Source organism: Panulirus ornatus, chromosome 58, assembly GCF_036320965.1.
Source record: "Panulirus ornatus isolate Po-2019 chromosome 58, ASM3632096v1, whole genome shotgun sequence".
Classification (NCBI taxonomy): Eukaryota; Metazoa; Arthropoda; class Malacostraca; order Decapoda; family Palinuridae; genus Panulirus; species Panulirus ornatus.
Window position 1 is genome coordinate 22610255 of NC_092281.1, and position 12213 is coordinate 22622467.

Below are 12213 nucleotides of genomic sequence, written 5' to 3' on the forward strand. Positions count from 1 at the left end.
AGTGAAGGGGGCAAAAAGGGGAGGTGATAAAAAAGTAGTGGGGATGAGAAGGAGATGGAGTGAGTATTTTGAAGGTTTGTTGAATGTGTTTGATGATAGAGTGGCAGTATAGGGTGTTTTGGTCGAGGTGGTGTGCAAAGTGAGAGGGTTAGGGAAAATTTATTTTGGGAAAAAGAAAGGGGGTAGTGAAAGCTTTGCGGAAGATGAAAAACCGGCAAGGCAGCAGGTTTGGTTGGTATTGCGTGGAATTTATTAAAAAAGGGGGTGGGCTTTATTGTTGACTGGTTGGTAAGGTTAAATTTAAAAGTATGTATGGGTCATGGGGGAGATGCCTGAGGATTGGGGAATGCGTGCATAGTGCCATTGTACAAAGGCAAAGGGGAAAAAGGGTAAGAGTGAGTGCTTTAAATTTCAGTGGTATAAGGGTTTTTTGAAATATTTTCCCGGTAAATTTTTTGGGAGGGTATTGATTTAGAGGGTGAAGGCATGTACAGAGCATCAGATTGGGGAAGAGCAGTGTGGTTTCAGAAGTGGTTGAGGATGTTGGATCAGGTGTTTGCTTTGAAGAAGGGATGTGAGAAATACTTAGAAAAGCAAATGGATTTGTATGTCGCATTTATGTTTCTGGAGAAGGGATATGATAGAGTTGAATTAAAATGGGTTTTGTGAAAAGGGATTAAGAATTTATTGTGTGGGAGGCAAGTTGGGTTTGAAGCAAATGAAAAAATTTTTAACGAGGATGTAAGGGTTTTTGTACGGTAGGAAGGGGAGGGGGAAAAAAATTGGTTCTCAGTGAATGTGGTTTTTTGGCAGGGGTGTTTTGATGTCTCCATGGTTGTTTAATTTTGGTTTTTGGGGTGGGGTTTTTTTAGGGAGGTGAATGCAAGAGTTTTGGAAAGAGGGGCAAGTATGAAGGGGCTGTTTTGGGGGTGAGAGGTTGGAAAATGGTCAGGGTTTTTGTTCGCTGATGATAAAAGCGCTGGTGGTGATTCTTTTTGAGAAACTTTCAGAAACTTGGGGACTGAGTTTTGGGAAAATGTGTGGAAGAAAAAAAGTTAAGAGTAAATGTGAATAAGAGCAAGGTTTTAGGTTTTCGTAGGGTTGAGGGTCAAGTCCCAAATTTGGGGGGTAAAATTTGAATGGAGGGAAAAAAGGAGGGGAAATGAAGGTTTTAGATATCTGGGGTGGATCTGGCAGGGATGGAACCATGGAAGTGGAAGTGAATCATAGGGTGGGGGATACATTAAATAACCTTACCAACCAGTCAACAATACAGTCACCCCCTTTTTTAATAAATTCCACTGCAATACCATCCAAACCTGCTGCCTTGCCGGCTTTCATCTTCCGCAAAGCTTTTACTACCTCTTCTCTGTTTACCAAATCATTTTCCCTAACCCTCTCACTTTGCACACCACCTCGACCAAAACACCCTATATCTGCCACTCTGTCATCAGACACATTCAACAAACCTTCAAAATACTCATTCCATCTCCTTCTCACATCACCGCTACTTGTTATCACCTCCCCATTTACGCCCTTCACTGAAGTTCCCATTTGCTCCCTTGTCTTACGCACCCTATTTACCTCCTTCCAGAACATCTTTTTATTCTCCCTAAAATTTACTGATAGTCTCTCACCCCAACTCTCATTTGCCCTTTTTTTCACCTCTTGCACCTTTCTCTTGACCTCCTTTCTCTTTCTTTTATACTTCTCCCACTCAATTGCATTTTTTCCCTGCAAAAATCGTCCAAATGCCTCTCTCTTCTCTTTCACTAATACTCTTACTTCTTCATCCCACCACTCACTACCCTTTCTAAACAGCCCACCTCCCACTCTTCTCATGCCACAAGCATCTTTTGCGCAATCCATCACTGATTCCCTAAATACATCCCATTCCTCCCCCACTCCCCTTACTTCCATTGTTCTCACCTTTTTCCATTCTGTACACTCCCTATATATATATATATATATATATTTTTCTTTTTTTTTATACTTTGTCGCTGTCTCCCGCGTTTGCGAGGTAGCGCAAGGAAACAGACGAAAGAAATGGCCCAACCCCCCCCCCCCATACACATGTATATACATACGTCCACACACGCAAATATACATACCTACACAGCTTTCCATGGTTTACCCCAGACGCTTCACATGCCCTGATTCAATCCACTGACAGCACGTCAGCCCCGGTATACCACATCGCTCCAATTCACTCTGTTCCTTGCCCTCCTTTCACCCTCCTGCATGTTCAGGCCCCGATCACACAAAATCTTTTTCACTCCATCTTTCCACCTCCAATTTGGTCTCCCTCTTCTCCTTGTTCCCTCCACCTCCGACACATATATCCTATTGGTCAATCTTTCCTCACTCATCCTCTCCATGTGCCCAAACCACTTCAAAACACCCTCTTCTGCTCTCTCAACCACGCTCTTTTTATTTCCACACATCTCTCTTACCCTTACGTTACTCACTCGATCAAACCACCTCACACCACACATTGTCCTCAAACATCTCATTTCCAGCACATCCATCCTCCTGCGCACAACTCTATCCATAGCCCACGCCTCGCAACCATACAACATTGTTGGAACCACTATTCCTTCAAACATACCCATTTTTGCTTTCCGAGATAATGTTCTCGACTTCCACACATTCTTCAAGGCCCCCAGAATTTTCGCCCCCTCCCCCACCCTATGATCCACTTCCGCTTCCATGGTTCCATCCGCTGCCAGATCCACTCCCAGATATCTAAAACACTTCACTTCCTCCAGTTTTTCTCCATTCAAACTCACCTCCCAATTGACTTGACCCTCAACCCTACTGTACCTAATAACCTTTCTCTTATTCACATTTACTCTTAACTTTCTTCTTCCACACACTTTACTTTATATATTTTTTTTTTTTTTTTCATACATATTTGCCATTTCTGGCATTACTGAGGTAGCATCAAGAACGGAGATCTAGCCTTTGAGGGAAAATCCTCACTTAGCCCTCTTCTCTGTTCCTTCTTTTGGAAATGTAAAAACTGGAGGGGAGGATTTCCAACCTCCTGCTTCCTCCTTTTTTAGGTGCTTTTTATGACACACAGGGAATATGTGGGAAGTATTCTTTCTCCCCATTTCTCCCGTCTCATGTCTTTTCTAGTAACTGTGACCTGGTGCACTTTAAAAGACAGGTTTTTTCACTTCCTCCAAAATTCATGAAATTCATAACTACTTTCCCTTGTGTCTTTCTTTCCCATGTTCAGTTCATTGACCTCTTTGTATTTGCTTTTTATGACACACAGGGAATATGTGGGAAGTATTCTTTCTCCCCATTTCTCCCGTCTCATGTCTTTTCTAGTAACTGTGACCTGGTGCACTTTAAAAGACAGGTTTTTCACTTCCTCCAAAATTCATGAAATTCATAACTACTTTCCCTTGTGTCTTTCTTTCCCATGTTCAGTTCATTGACCTCTTTGTATTTCAATCAAGGCCTGGCTGTGGTATGGACTTTTGTCCATGAATGAAGCCTCCATCAAAAAAGTAAATGGTAACAGTAATGATAAGAATACCCAAAGGAAGTGAGCAGACACTCTTATTATTCTTCCTTTTTAATATGAGTATTGTTCAAGCCTTGTTTGTATTATCCAATTATTTTGTTAAGATGATTTTCTAAATAAGAGTGCTCAGTGGTCTTCTAGAAATTTTATAGCAGTGCAGTGAGTAATTACTAATTGGAGGAAGGATTAGGATGAGCTTGTAATTACAGGTTTGAAAATTGAAGATATAAGCATATAGTTATGAATGTATGGAGTTCATACTTGTAAGAATGTTTCTAGTATCCTTCATTAATAGAAATTAGATGTTTCTTGGAAAACTATTTAAATGAAATGAAAATTTGTACAGGTTAAAATTTCATGTGAATGTGGACATCGCAAGGCCACTCTTCAGTGCTCAGAGAATGACAGGGAATACCGCACCCTGGCCACCTCCATGTTAGCTTCCCAAATGCAAAACATGAACAGTGGATGCTCTGTAGACCTGACAGACATATTCACTGCTACAGCAAGACCTGACAAGCTGAAAAGGTAGGTTTCACTATTATCTTTTTTTTCTTGTTTTCAAGGGAAATTTTTGTTTTGTGATTTTCATTTTAACTACTTATACCCATTTAATTGAAATTGCACTTTTTGAGAGAGCAGTATGCTACTGAGAGGCTTAGCACCCTTGTGTACCATGACAAGAATATCATAACAGTTTCTAGTCTCTCTCATTTTGTACCTGTCATGACTGTTGCATCACTCAAAAGAAAATATTTCACCTGAGATTGAGCAGTTCTGATTGATGCATGAAATTTTGGTGCATCATTCTTGAATCCTTCTCTCTCTTAGTAATCCAATTCTGTTGAGATGTATGGCAATCCAGAGTAGCATGCATTATAAGTGCATCAGTAGTTTCTCAGCAGCTATGCTGGAAGGATCTGTGTGGTAGCTCTTTAGAGACTTTTTTGGTCCCTCACACACACTCCTGTCATCTATTGTGCCCTAATATTTGCAAATAAAACTGTTTATTTGTGTACGTGTAGGAAGAGAGGAAAGTGATTGGTTCTCAGTGAATGTAGGTGTTCGGCAGGGGTGTGTGATGTCTCCATGGTTGTTTAATATGTTTATGGATGGGGTTGTTAGGGAGGTGAATGCAAGAGTTTTGGAAAGAGGGGCAAGTATGAAGTCTGTTGAGGATGAGAGAGCTTGGGAAGTGAGTCAGTTGTTGTTAGTTGATGATACAGCGCTGGTGGCTGATTCATGTGAGAAACTGCAGAAGCTGGTGACTGAGTTTGGTAAAGTGTGTGAAAGAAGAAAGTTAAGAGTAAATGTGAATAAGAGCAAGGTTATTAGGTGCAGTAGGGTTGAGGGTCAAGTCAATTGGGAGGTGAGTTTGAATGGAGAAAAACTGGAGGAAGTGAAGTGTTTTAGATATCTGGGAGTGGATCTGGCAGCGGATGGAACCATGGAAGTGGAAATGGATCATAGGGTGGGGGAGGGGGCGAAAATTCTGGGAGCCTTGAAGAATGTGTGGAAGTCGAGAACATTATCTCGGAAAGCAAAAATGGGTATGTTTGAAGGAATAGTGGTTCCAACAATGTTGTATGGTTGCGAGGCGTGGGCTATGGATAGAGTTGTGCGCAGGAGGGTGGATGTGCTGGAAATGAGATGTTTGAGGACAATGTGTGGTGTGAGGTGGTTTGATCGAGTAAGTAACGTAAGGGTAAGAGAGATGTGTGGAAATAAAAAGAACGTGGTTGAGAGAGCAGAAGAGGGTGTTTTGGAATGGTTTGGGCACATGGAGAGAATGAGTGAGGAAAGATTGACCAAGAGGATATATGTGTCGGAGGTGGAGGGAACGAGGAGAAGAGGGAGACCAAATTGGAGGTGGAAAGATGGAGTGAAAAAGATTTTGTGTGATCGGGGCCTGAACATGCAGGAGGGTGAAAGGAGGGCAAGGAATAGAGTGAATTGGAGCGATGTGGTATACCGGGGTTGACATGCTGTCAGTGGATTGAATCAGGGCATGTGAAGCGTCTGGGGTAAACCATGGAAAGCTGTGTAGGTATGTGTATTTGCGTGTGTGGACGTATGTATATACATGTGTATGGGGGTAGGTTGGGCCATTTCTTTCGTCTGTTTCCTTGCGCTACCTCGCAAACGCGGGAGACAGCGACAAAAAGAAAAGAAAAACTGTTTATAAAGAGCTTAGAAGTGTTTTTAAAGCATTTATCAGTGTATATAGCGATATTTCAATAGTTTGAGTTTTTTTTTTTTTTTTTTGTCGCTGTCTCCCGCGTTTGCGAGGTAGCGCAAGGAAACAGACAAAAGAAATGGCCCAACCCACCCCCATACACATGTATATACATACGTCCACACACGCAAATATACATACCTACACAGCTTTCCATGGTTTACCCCAGACGCTTCACATGCCTTGATTCAATCCACTGACAGCATGTCAACCCCGGTATACCACATCGCTCCAATTCACTCTATTCCTTGCCCTCCTTTCACCCTCCTGCATGTTCAGGCCCCGATCACACAAAATCTTTTTCACTCCATCTTTCCACCTCCAATTTGGTCTCCCTCTTCTCCTCGTTCCCTCCACCTCCGACACATATATTCTCTTGGTCAATCTTTCCTCACTCATTCTCTCCATGTGCCCGAACCATTTCTTCTGCTCTCTCAACCACACTCTTTTTATTTCCACACATCTCTCTTACCCTTACGTTACTTACTCGATCAAACCACCTCACACCACACATTGTCCTCAAACATCTCATTTCCAGCACATCCATCCTCCTGCGCACAACTCTATCCATAGCCCACGCCTCGCAACCATACAACATTGTTGGAACCACTATTCCTTCAAACATACCCATTTTTGCTTTCCGAGATAATGTTCTCGACTTCCACACATTCTTCAAGGCTCCCAGAATTTTCGCCCCCTCCCCCACCCTATGATCCACTTCCGCTTCCATGGTTCCATCCGCTGCCAGATCCACTCTCAGATATCTAAAACACTTCACTTCCTCCAGTTTTTCTCCATTCAAACTCACCTCCCAATTGACTTGTACCTCAACCCTACTGTACCTAATAACCTTGCTCTTATTAACATTTACTCTTAACTTTCTTCTTTGACACACTTTACCAAACTCAGTCACCAGCTTCTGCAGTTTCTCACATGAATCAGCCACCAGCGCTGTATCATCAGCGAACAACAACTGACTCACTTCCCAAGCTCTCTCATCCCCAACAGACTTCATACTTGCCCCTCTTTTCAAAACTCTTGCATTCACCTCCCTAACAACCCCATCCATAAACAAATTAAACAACCATGGAGACATCACACACCCCTGCCACAAACCTACATTCACTGAGAACCAATCACTTTCCTCTCTTCCTACACGTACACATGCCTTACATCCTCGATAAAAACTTTTCACTGCTTCTAACAACTTGCCTCCCACACCATATATTCTTAATACCTTCCACAGAGCATCTCTATCAACTCTATCATATGCCTTCTCCAGATCCATAAATGCTACATACAAATCCATTTGCTTTTCTAAGTATTTCTCACATACATTCTTCAAAGCAAATACCTGATCCACACATCCTCTACCACTTCTGAAACCACACTGCTCTTCCCCAATCTGATGCTCTGTACATGCCTTCACCCTCTCAATCAATATCCTCCCATATAATTTACCAGGAATACTCAACAAACTTATACCTCTGTAATTTGAGCACTCACTCTTATCCCCTTTGCCTTTGTACAATGGCACTATGCACGCATTCCGCCAATCCTCAGGCACCTCACCATGAGTTTGAAGTTGTAACCATCATTTGTTTGTGAACTGCTGTTGTGTTTCACAAATACCCCTCTGTGCATACAACAAATGTCTCCCCCTTCTGTAAAATTTTGCAAAGTGTTGTGAAGAGTTATAAAAGTGTGTATTGTTATATTTCAGGATATTTAGGCTCCTTTAACAAAACACACCATGTTTGTTTATCCCAATCACAATACCTTGCATGTGTGATCATGGCCAGCATCTTGTTGCTTTAGGTGATGATGAACTTGAGGATGCTTTAGCACTGTGTGACTCAATCTCTGAGTATGAAATTGATGACCCTGAATTGTCCTGGTGTTGAGTTGAGGTCATGTCGCACTCGTCTGATTCTCTCTGACCGTCATATCCCAGGACCTGGTTAGTGGGATGGCCTTGATTAGGGCCTCAGCTGCTCGTGCCATCTCCTCTTAAGAAATAAAATGATGCACAGTTTTTTCATTAATGCTTGCCATTTTCTGTGTAAGTGAAATAGTGCCAAGAAGGAATGACAGAGCCTGAAAGGGAAAATTCCTCATTTGGCACTGCTCTGTTCTTTCTTCTGGAAAGTAATAGAGGATGGGAGGATTTCCAGCCACCCACTCCCACCCCTCTTGGTCGCCTTCTATGATACACGGAATACTTTGACAGATTGATAAAAGGGATGTATGGGTCAGAGATGGAGGGAATAAGGAGAAGTGGGTGACCAAATTGGAGGTGGAAGGATGGAGTGAAAAAGATTTTGAGTGACCTGGGCCTGAACATTCATGAGGGTGAGAGGCATGCAAGGAATAGTGAATTGGAATGATGTGTTATACCAGGGGAGATGTGCTGTTAGTGGACCGAATCAGGGCATGTACATGTTCATACTTGCTTGCCTTCACCCATTCCAAGCGCCACCCTGCCCCACAGGAAACAGCATTGCTACCCATTTTATCTGCGAACCCATAAGGTTGACAGTGGACTGACTGCTGCAACCAGAATTCAAACCTATGTGCTTGACCGTAGGCAGTTCGTGAATGCATCACTGTCAGAAACACTAAACCCTACACCACAGAGGTCCATGAATGTCACCATGGTTGTTCAGTTTGTTTATGGGTGGGTTGTTGAGGGAGGTAAATGTCAGTGTCTTGGAGAGAGGGGCAAGGGAAGTGAGACAGTTATTTGCTGATGAAAATAATCAGACAATACCAAAGATATAGTCTTCATGTTTAGTGTTTTTATAATGCTTGTTACTTTGTATATTGTTATCTACAGTGTTATTTTCATAACTGATAGATTGGCATGCAGTGAGGAATGTCAGACAGAAGAACGGAACCGTCGTCTGGCATTAGCTCTGCAGATAGAGAATCCTGAGGCCCGAGAGAAGCTTGGTAACTCATGTGGGCTTTACTCTGATTTCATGAAGGAAGAAGCTCGCAAGGATCCAAACCTCGCCAAGATGGTTCATGATGCATTGACAGATTTGGTCATGAAAGTCAGGGAGGTATGTTAGTATATGGTATTAGATGGATAATTTAGCTAAAATAAAACTTTATTGAGTTTGGATGTTTCACATTAGTGTTACCGTTTTGTATGAAAATGAAAGAAAATCATGAAGTAAACCTCTTCATGATTTATATAGAAGGCAGAAGATGAAAGTGAAAAGAAGTAAGACTCTTTGGAAATGATGGGAGATCATAGTGTGGTATCAATATGCATGTTCAAGAACTGAAATTTCAGTTTAGGATTATTTCAGATATTTAGGAGTAACGTTGATTCTGGATGGTCATAGGAAAGCTGAAGTTGAATCAAGTTATGCATGGAAAAAAAAAGGAGGTACACTGAAAGCTGGTGAATAGTAGAAATTTAACTTTAGAGTGTACAAGGAACTTGCTTGAAGGAGTACTTGCCCAAGCTTTGATGTATATCCCTGGAACCCAAGTTTATGTAGGTCAGGGTAGGGTAGATATGAAAGCAGTAAAAATGAACAACTTGTATATCATAAATAGAGTTGGTAAGATTTGATTGAAAATGCGAGGAGGATATGTAGTGTGAAGCTTGCTCATAATCTCTCACCCCAGCTCTCATTTGCCATCTTTTTTAACTCCTGCACCTTCCTCTTGACCTCTTACTGCATTCCCTTAGACATCACTGAATCATTTGTGCACCTTTTATGTATGTATTGCTTATACACCTATCTTTTCCCTTTCACCAGCGACTTTGCTTCCTCATCCCACCTCTCACTATTCTTTCTTATGTCCCATTGTTTGTATGGTTCATTGAGCAGTGCCTGAAAATATGCATAGTGCATGTTTATTGCCAATTTGTAAAGGCAATAGATGTGTAGATTTTTTGGGTATACCTGGTAAGTTGTATGGAATGGTAGTGATTGACGGAGTGAAAGCATATACAGATTATCATACTGGGGAGAAATGATGTGATTTCGTGATTGACAGGGTGAAAGCATATACAGATTATCAAACTTGGGAGAAACAATGTGATTTCAGAAATGGTAGGGATGTGTGGATCAGTTATTTGCTTTAGAGGATGTGTGAGAAATATGTAGAGAAACAGACTGATTTGTATGTAGCATGTATAGATCTAGAGAAACATATGATTGAAATGCCTTGTGGAATTCTTAAGAGTATGTGTTGTGGAAAGAAAACTGCTAGAGGCAGTGAAAACTTTTCATATAGGCTTTAAGGTGTGTGTCTGAGTAGGAAGAGAGGAAAAAGAGTGGTTCCAAATGAAGGGTGTGTGATGTTGCCATGGCTGTTTGATATTTCTATGGATTGGGAGATGAAGTAAGTAAATGTAGGTTTTGGAGAAAGGGTAAGTATACAGTCTTTAGGAGATGAAGGAGCCTGGGAAGTGAATCATTTGTTGTTTGCTGATGACACTGCACTGTTGGCACATTCGAGTGAGAAACTGCAAACGTTGGTGACTGAGTTTGGAAGAGTGGGCGAAAGGAGGAAGTTGAAAGTAAATGTGAATAAAAGCAAAGTTATCAGCTTTAGTTAGGTAGAGGGACAGGTTATTGGGGAGTGAGATTGAATGGAGAAAATATGGAGGAAGTGAACTATTTTAGATCCCTTGGAGTGGGCATGGTAGCAAATAGAACCATGAAAGCAGAAGTGAGTCTTAGAGTGGCTAAAGGAGATGAATCGTTATCTGGGAGGGCTAAATTGAGTATCTTTAAAGGTATACTAGTTTAAACAATTTTAAATGGATGTGAAGCATGGTCTGTAAATGAGAAAGTGTGGAAGAGGGTGGATGTGTTGTAAAGAAAATATTTGGGGACAAAGTGTGGTTTGAGGTGGAGTGATTGGGTAAGTGATAAAAGGGTAAGACAGAATTTCTTTTTTACTTGCTTGCTGTTTCCCCACCTGAATGAGGTAGGGAAAGGAACAGATGGCTGAGCCATAGAGGGAAAATTCCTCGGTTGGCTTTATGTTCTGTTCCTTCTTTTGGAAAGTGATACAGGAAGGGAAAATTTCCAGTCACCTGTTCCCACCCTTCTTAGTTGCCTTCTATGACAAGAGAGATGTGTGGTAATAAAATGAGTGATGTTGTAAGAGTGCAGAGGGTGTGCTGAAATGATTTGGACATATGAGGTGAATGAGAGGTTGACTAAGAAAATAAATGTGTTAGAAGTGAAGGGGACAAAGAGTAGGGGGAATGAAATTGGAAATGGAAGGGAGTGAAAAAGATTTTGAGTGATTTGGACCTGAACTTGCAGGAGGGTGAAAGGTGTGTATTGGATGGAGTAAACTGGAGTAATGTGGCATGCAGGGGTCAACATGCTGTCATTGGACTGAACCAGGGTTAGTAAAGCATCCGGGGTAAACCATGGAAAGGTCTATGGGGCCTGGTTGTGGTATAGGGGACTACCGTTTCAGGGCATTGAAGATGACAACTATAGAATGGATGTGAGCAAATGCAGCCTTCCTTCTTTTGTTTTTAGTGCTACCTTCCTAACGTGGGAATTGGCAAACAAGTATGAAAAGAAAAAGATATAAATCTATGCTCTTTCTTTTGGAACCAGAAGGATGAGAGATTAAGCTACAAAGAACATCAGATGTAGATGAGAGTGATTAAGTAATTACGGCAGGTACATTGCATCAGATCTATCTAGGATTTAAGCCTTTGTATATTAGAATAGTAATGAATGCACTTTGACACTGATTTTTGCCATTTTATTGTCTTAGTTTTGCAGATATATCCAGAGTATTACAGAATTGGATCTAATGAAGTTTTTATTTTTATTTCTCTTTTAAGTCTAAGCAGAAGAGTTGCATCCACTCCTTTCCTTCAATGAATCGAGAAAAACGTCAGTTTGTTCATGAATATTGTGAACATTTTGGATGTCAAAGTCAGTCGTATGATGAAGAGCCCAAGAAGAATGTGGTTGCTACAGCTGTGCGGGGAATGGTAAGCTTGGAAAATCTCTTGAAATTTGTCTTTAGATGCCTCTTCTGAGATGTGTGTATCATATATTAATCAGATGGTCATGCATAGTGATTGTTGATTTTATAGGCTTTCTCATTCCATCCTCATTATACTGCCAATTTATATTGTGTAAGATCTATTTATTTATGTATCCATATCTCTGATACCTGTTCCAGTTGAACTCCAGTGTTGCTTCCTAGCCTTTAGTGCCTCACCCATAATAGGCCACTGGCAGAGGGCAAGTCTAGCACAGTGTTTGCAGAGGCTTCTACCTAATGTTCCTAATGACTACTTCTAATGCTCCTATCTGCTACTCCTACCTAATGTTTCTACCTAATAATCCTGCCTAAATGTTCCTACCTATAAGTGTAAGTGTAAGATATTGTTGTGTTGTTAAATGCACAGTCTCTATTGGGCCCTATCATCAAT

The 12213-nt window shown here is 41.3% G+C and overlaps 1 protein-coding gene across 1 annotated transcript in view; it reads left to right on the plus strand.

Annotated features, from left to right (window-relative positions):
- stc (nuclear transcription factor, X-box binding stc) overlaps positions 1 to 12213 on the plus strand; it is a 98174-nt gene that overhangs the window by 60913 nt on the left and 25048 nt on the right. Inside the window, exons 9-11 of the mRNA XM_071695636.1 lie at positions 3885 to 4066; positions 8632 to 8839; positions 11614 to 11766. Coding sequence (XP_071551737.1) covers positions 3885 to 4066; positions 8632 to 8839; positions 11614 to 11766 — 543 coding nt within the window. The remainder of the gene's footprint in view (positions 1 to 3884; positions 4067 to 8631; positions 8840 to 11613; positions 11767 to 12213) is intronic.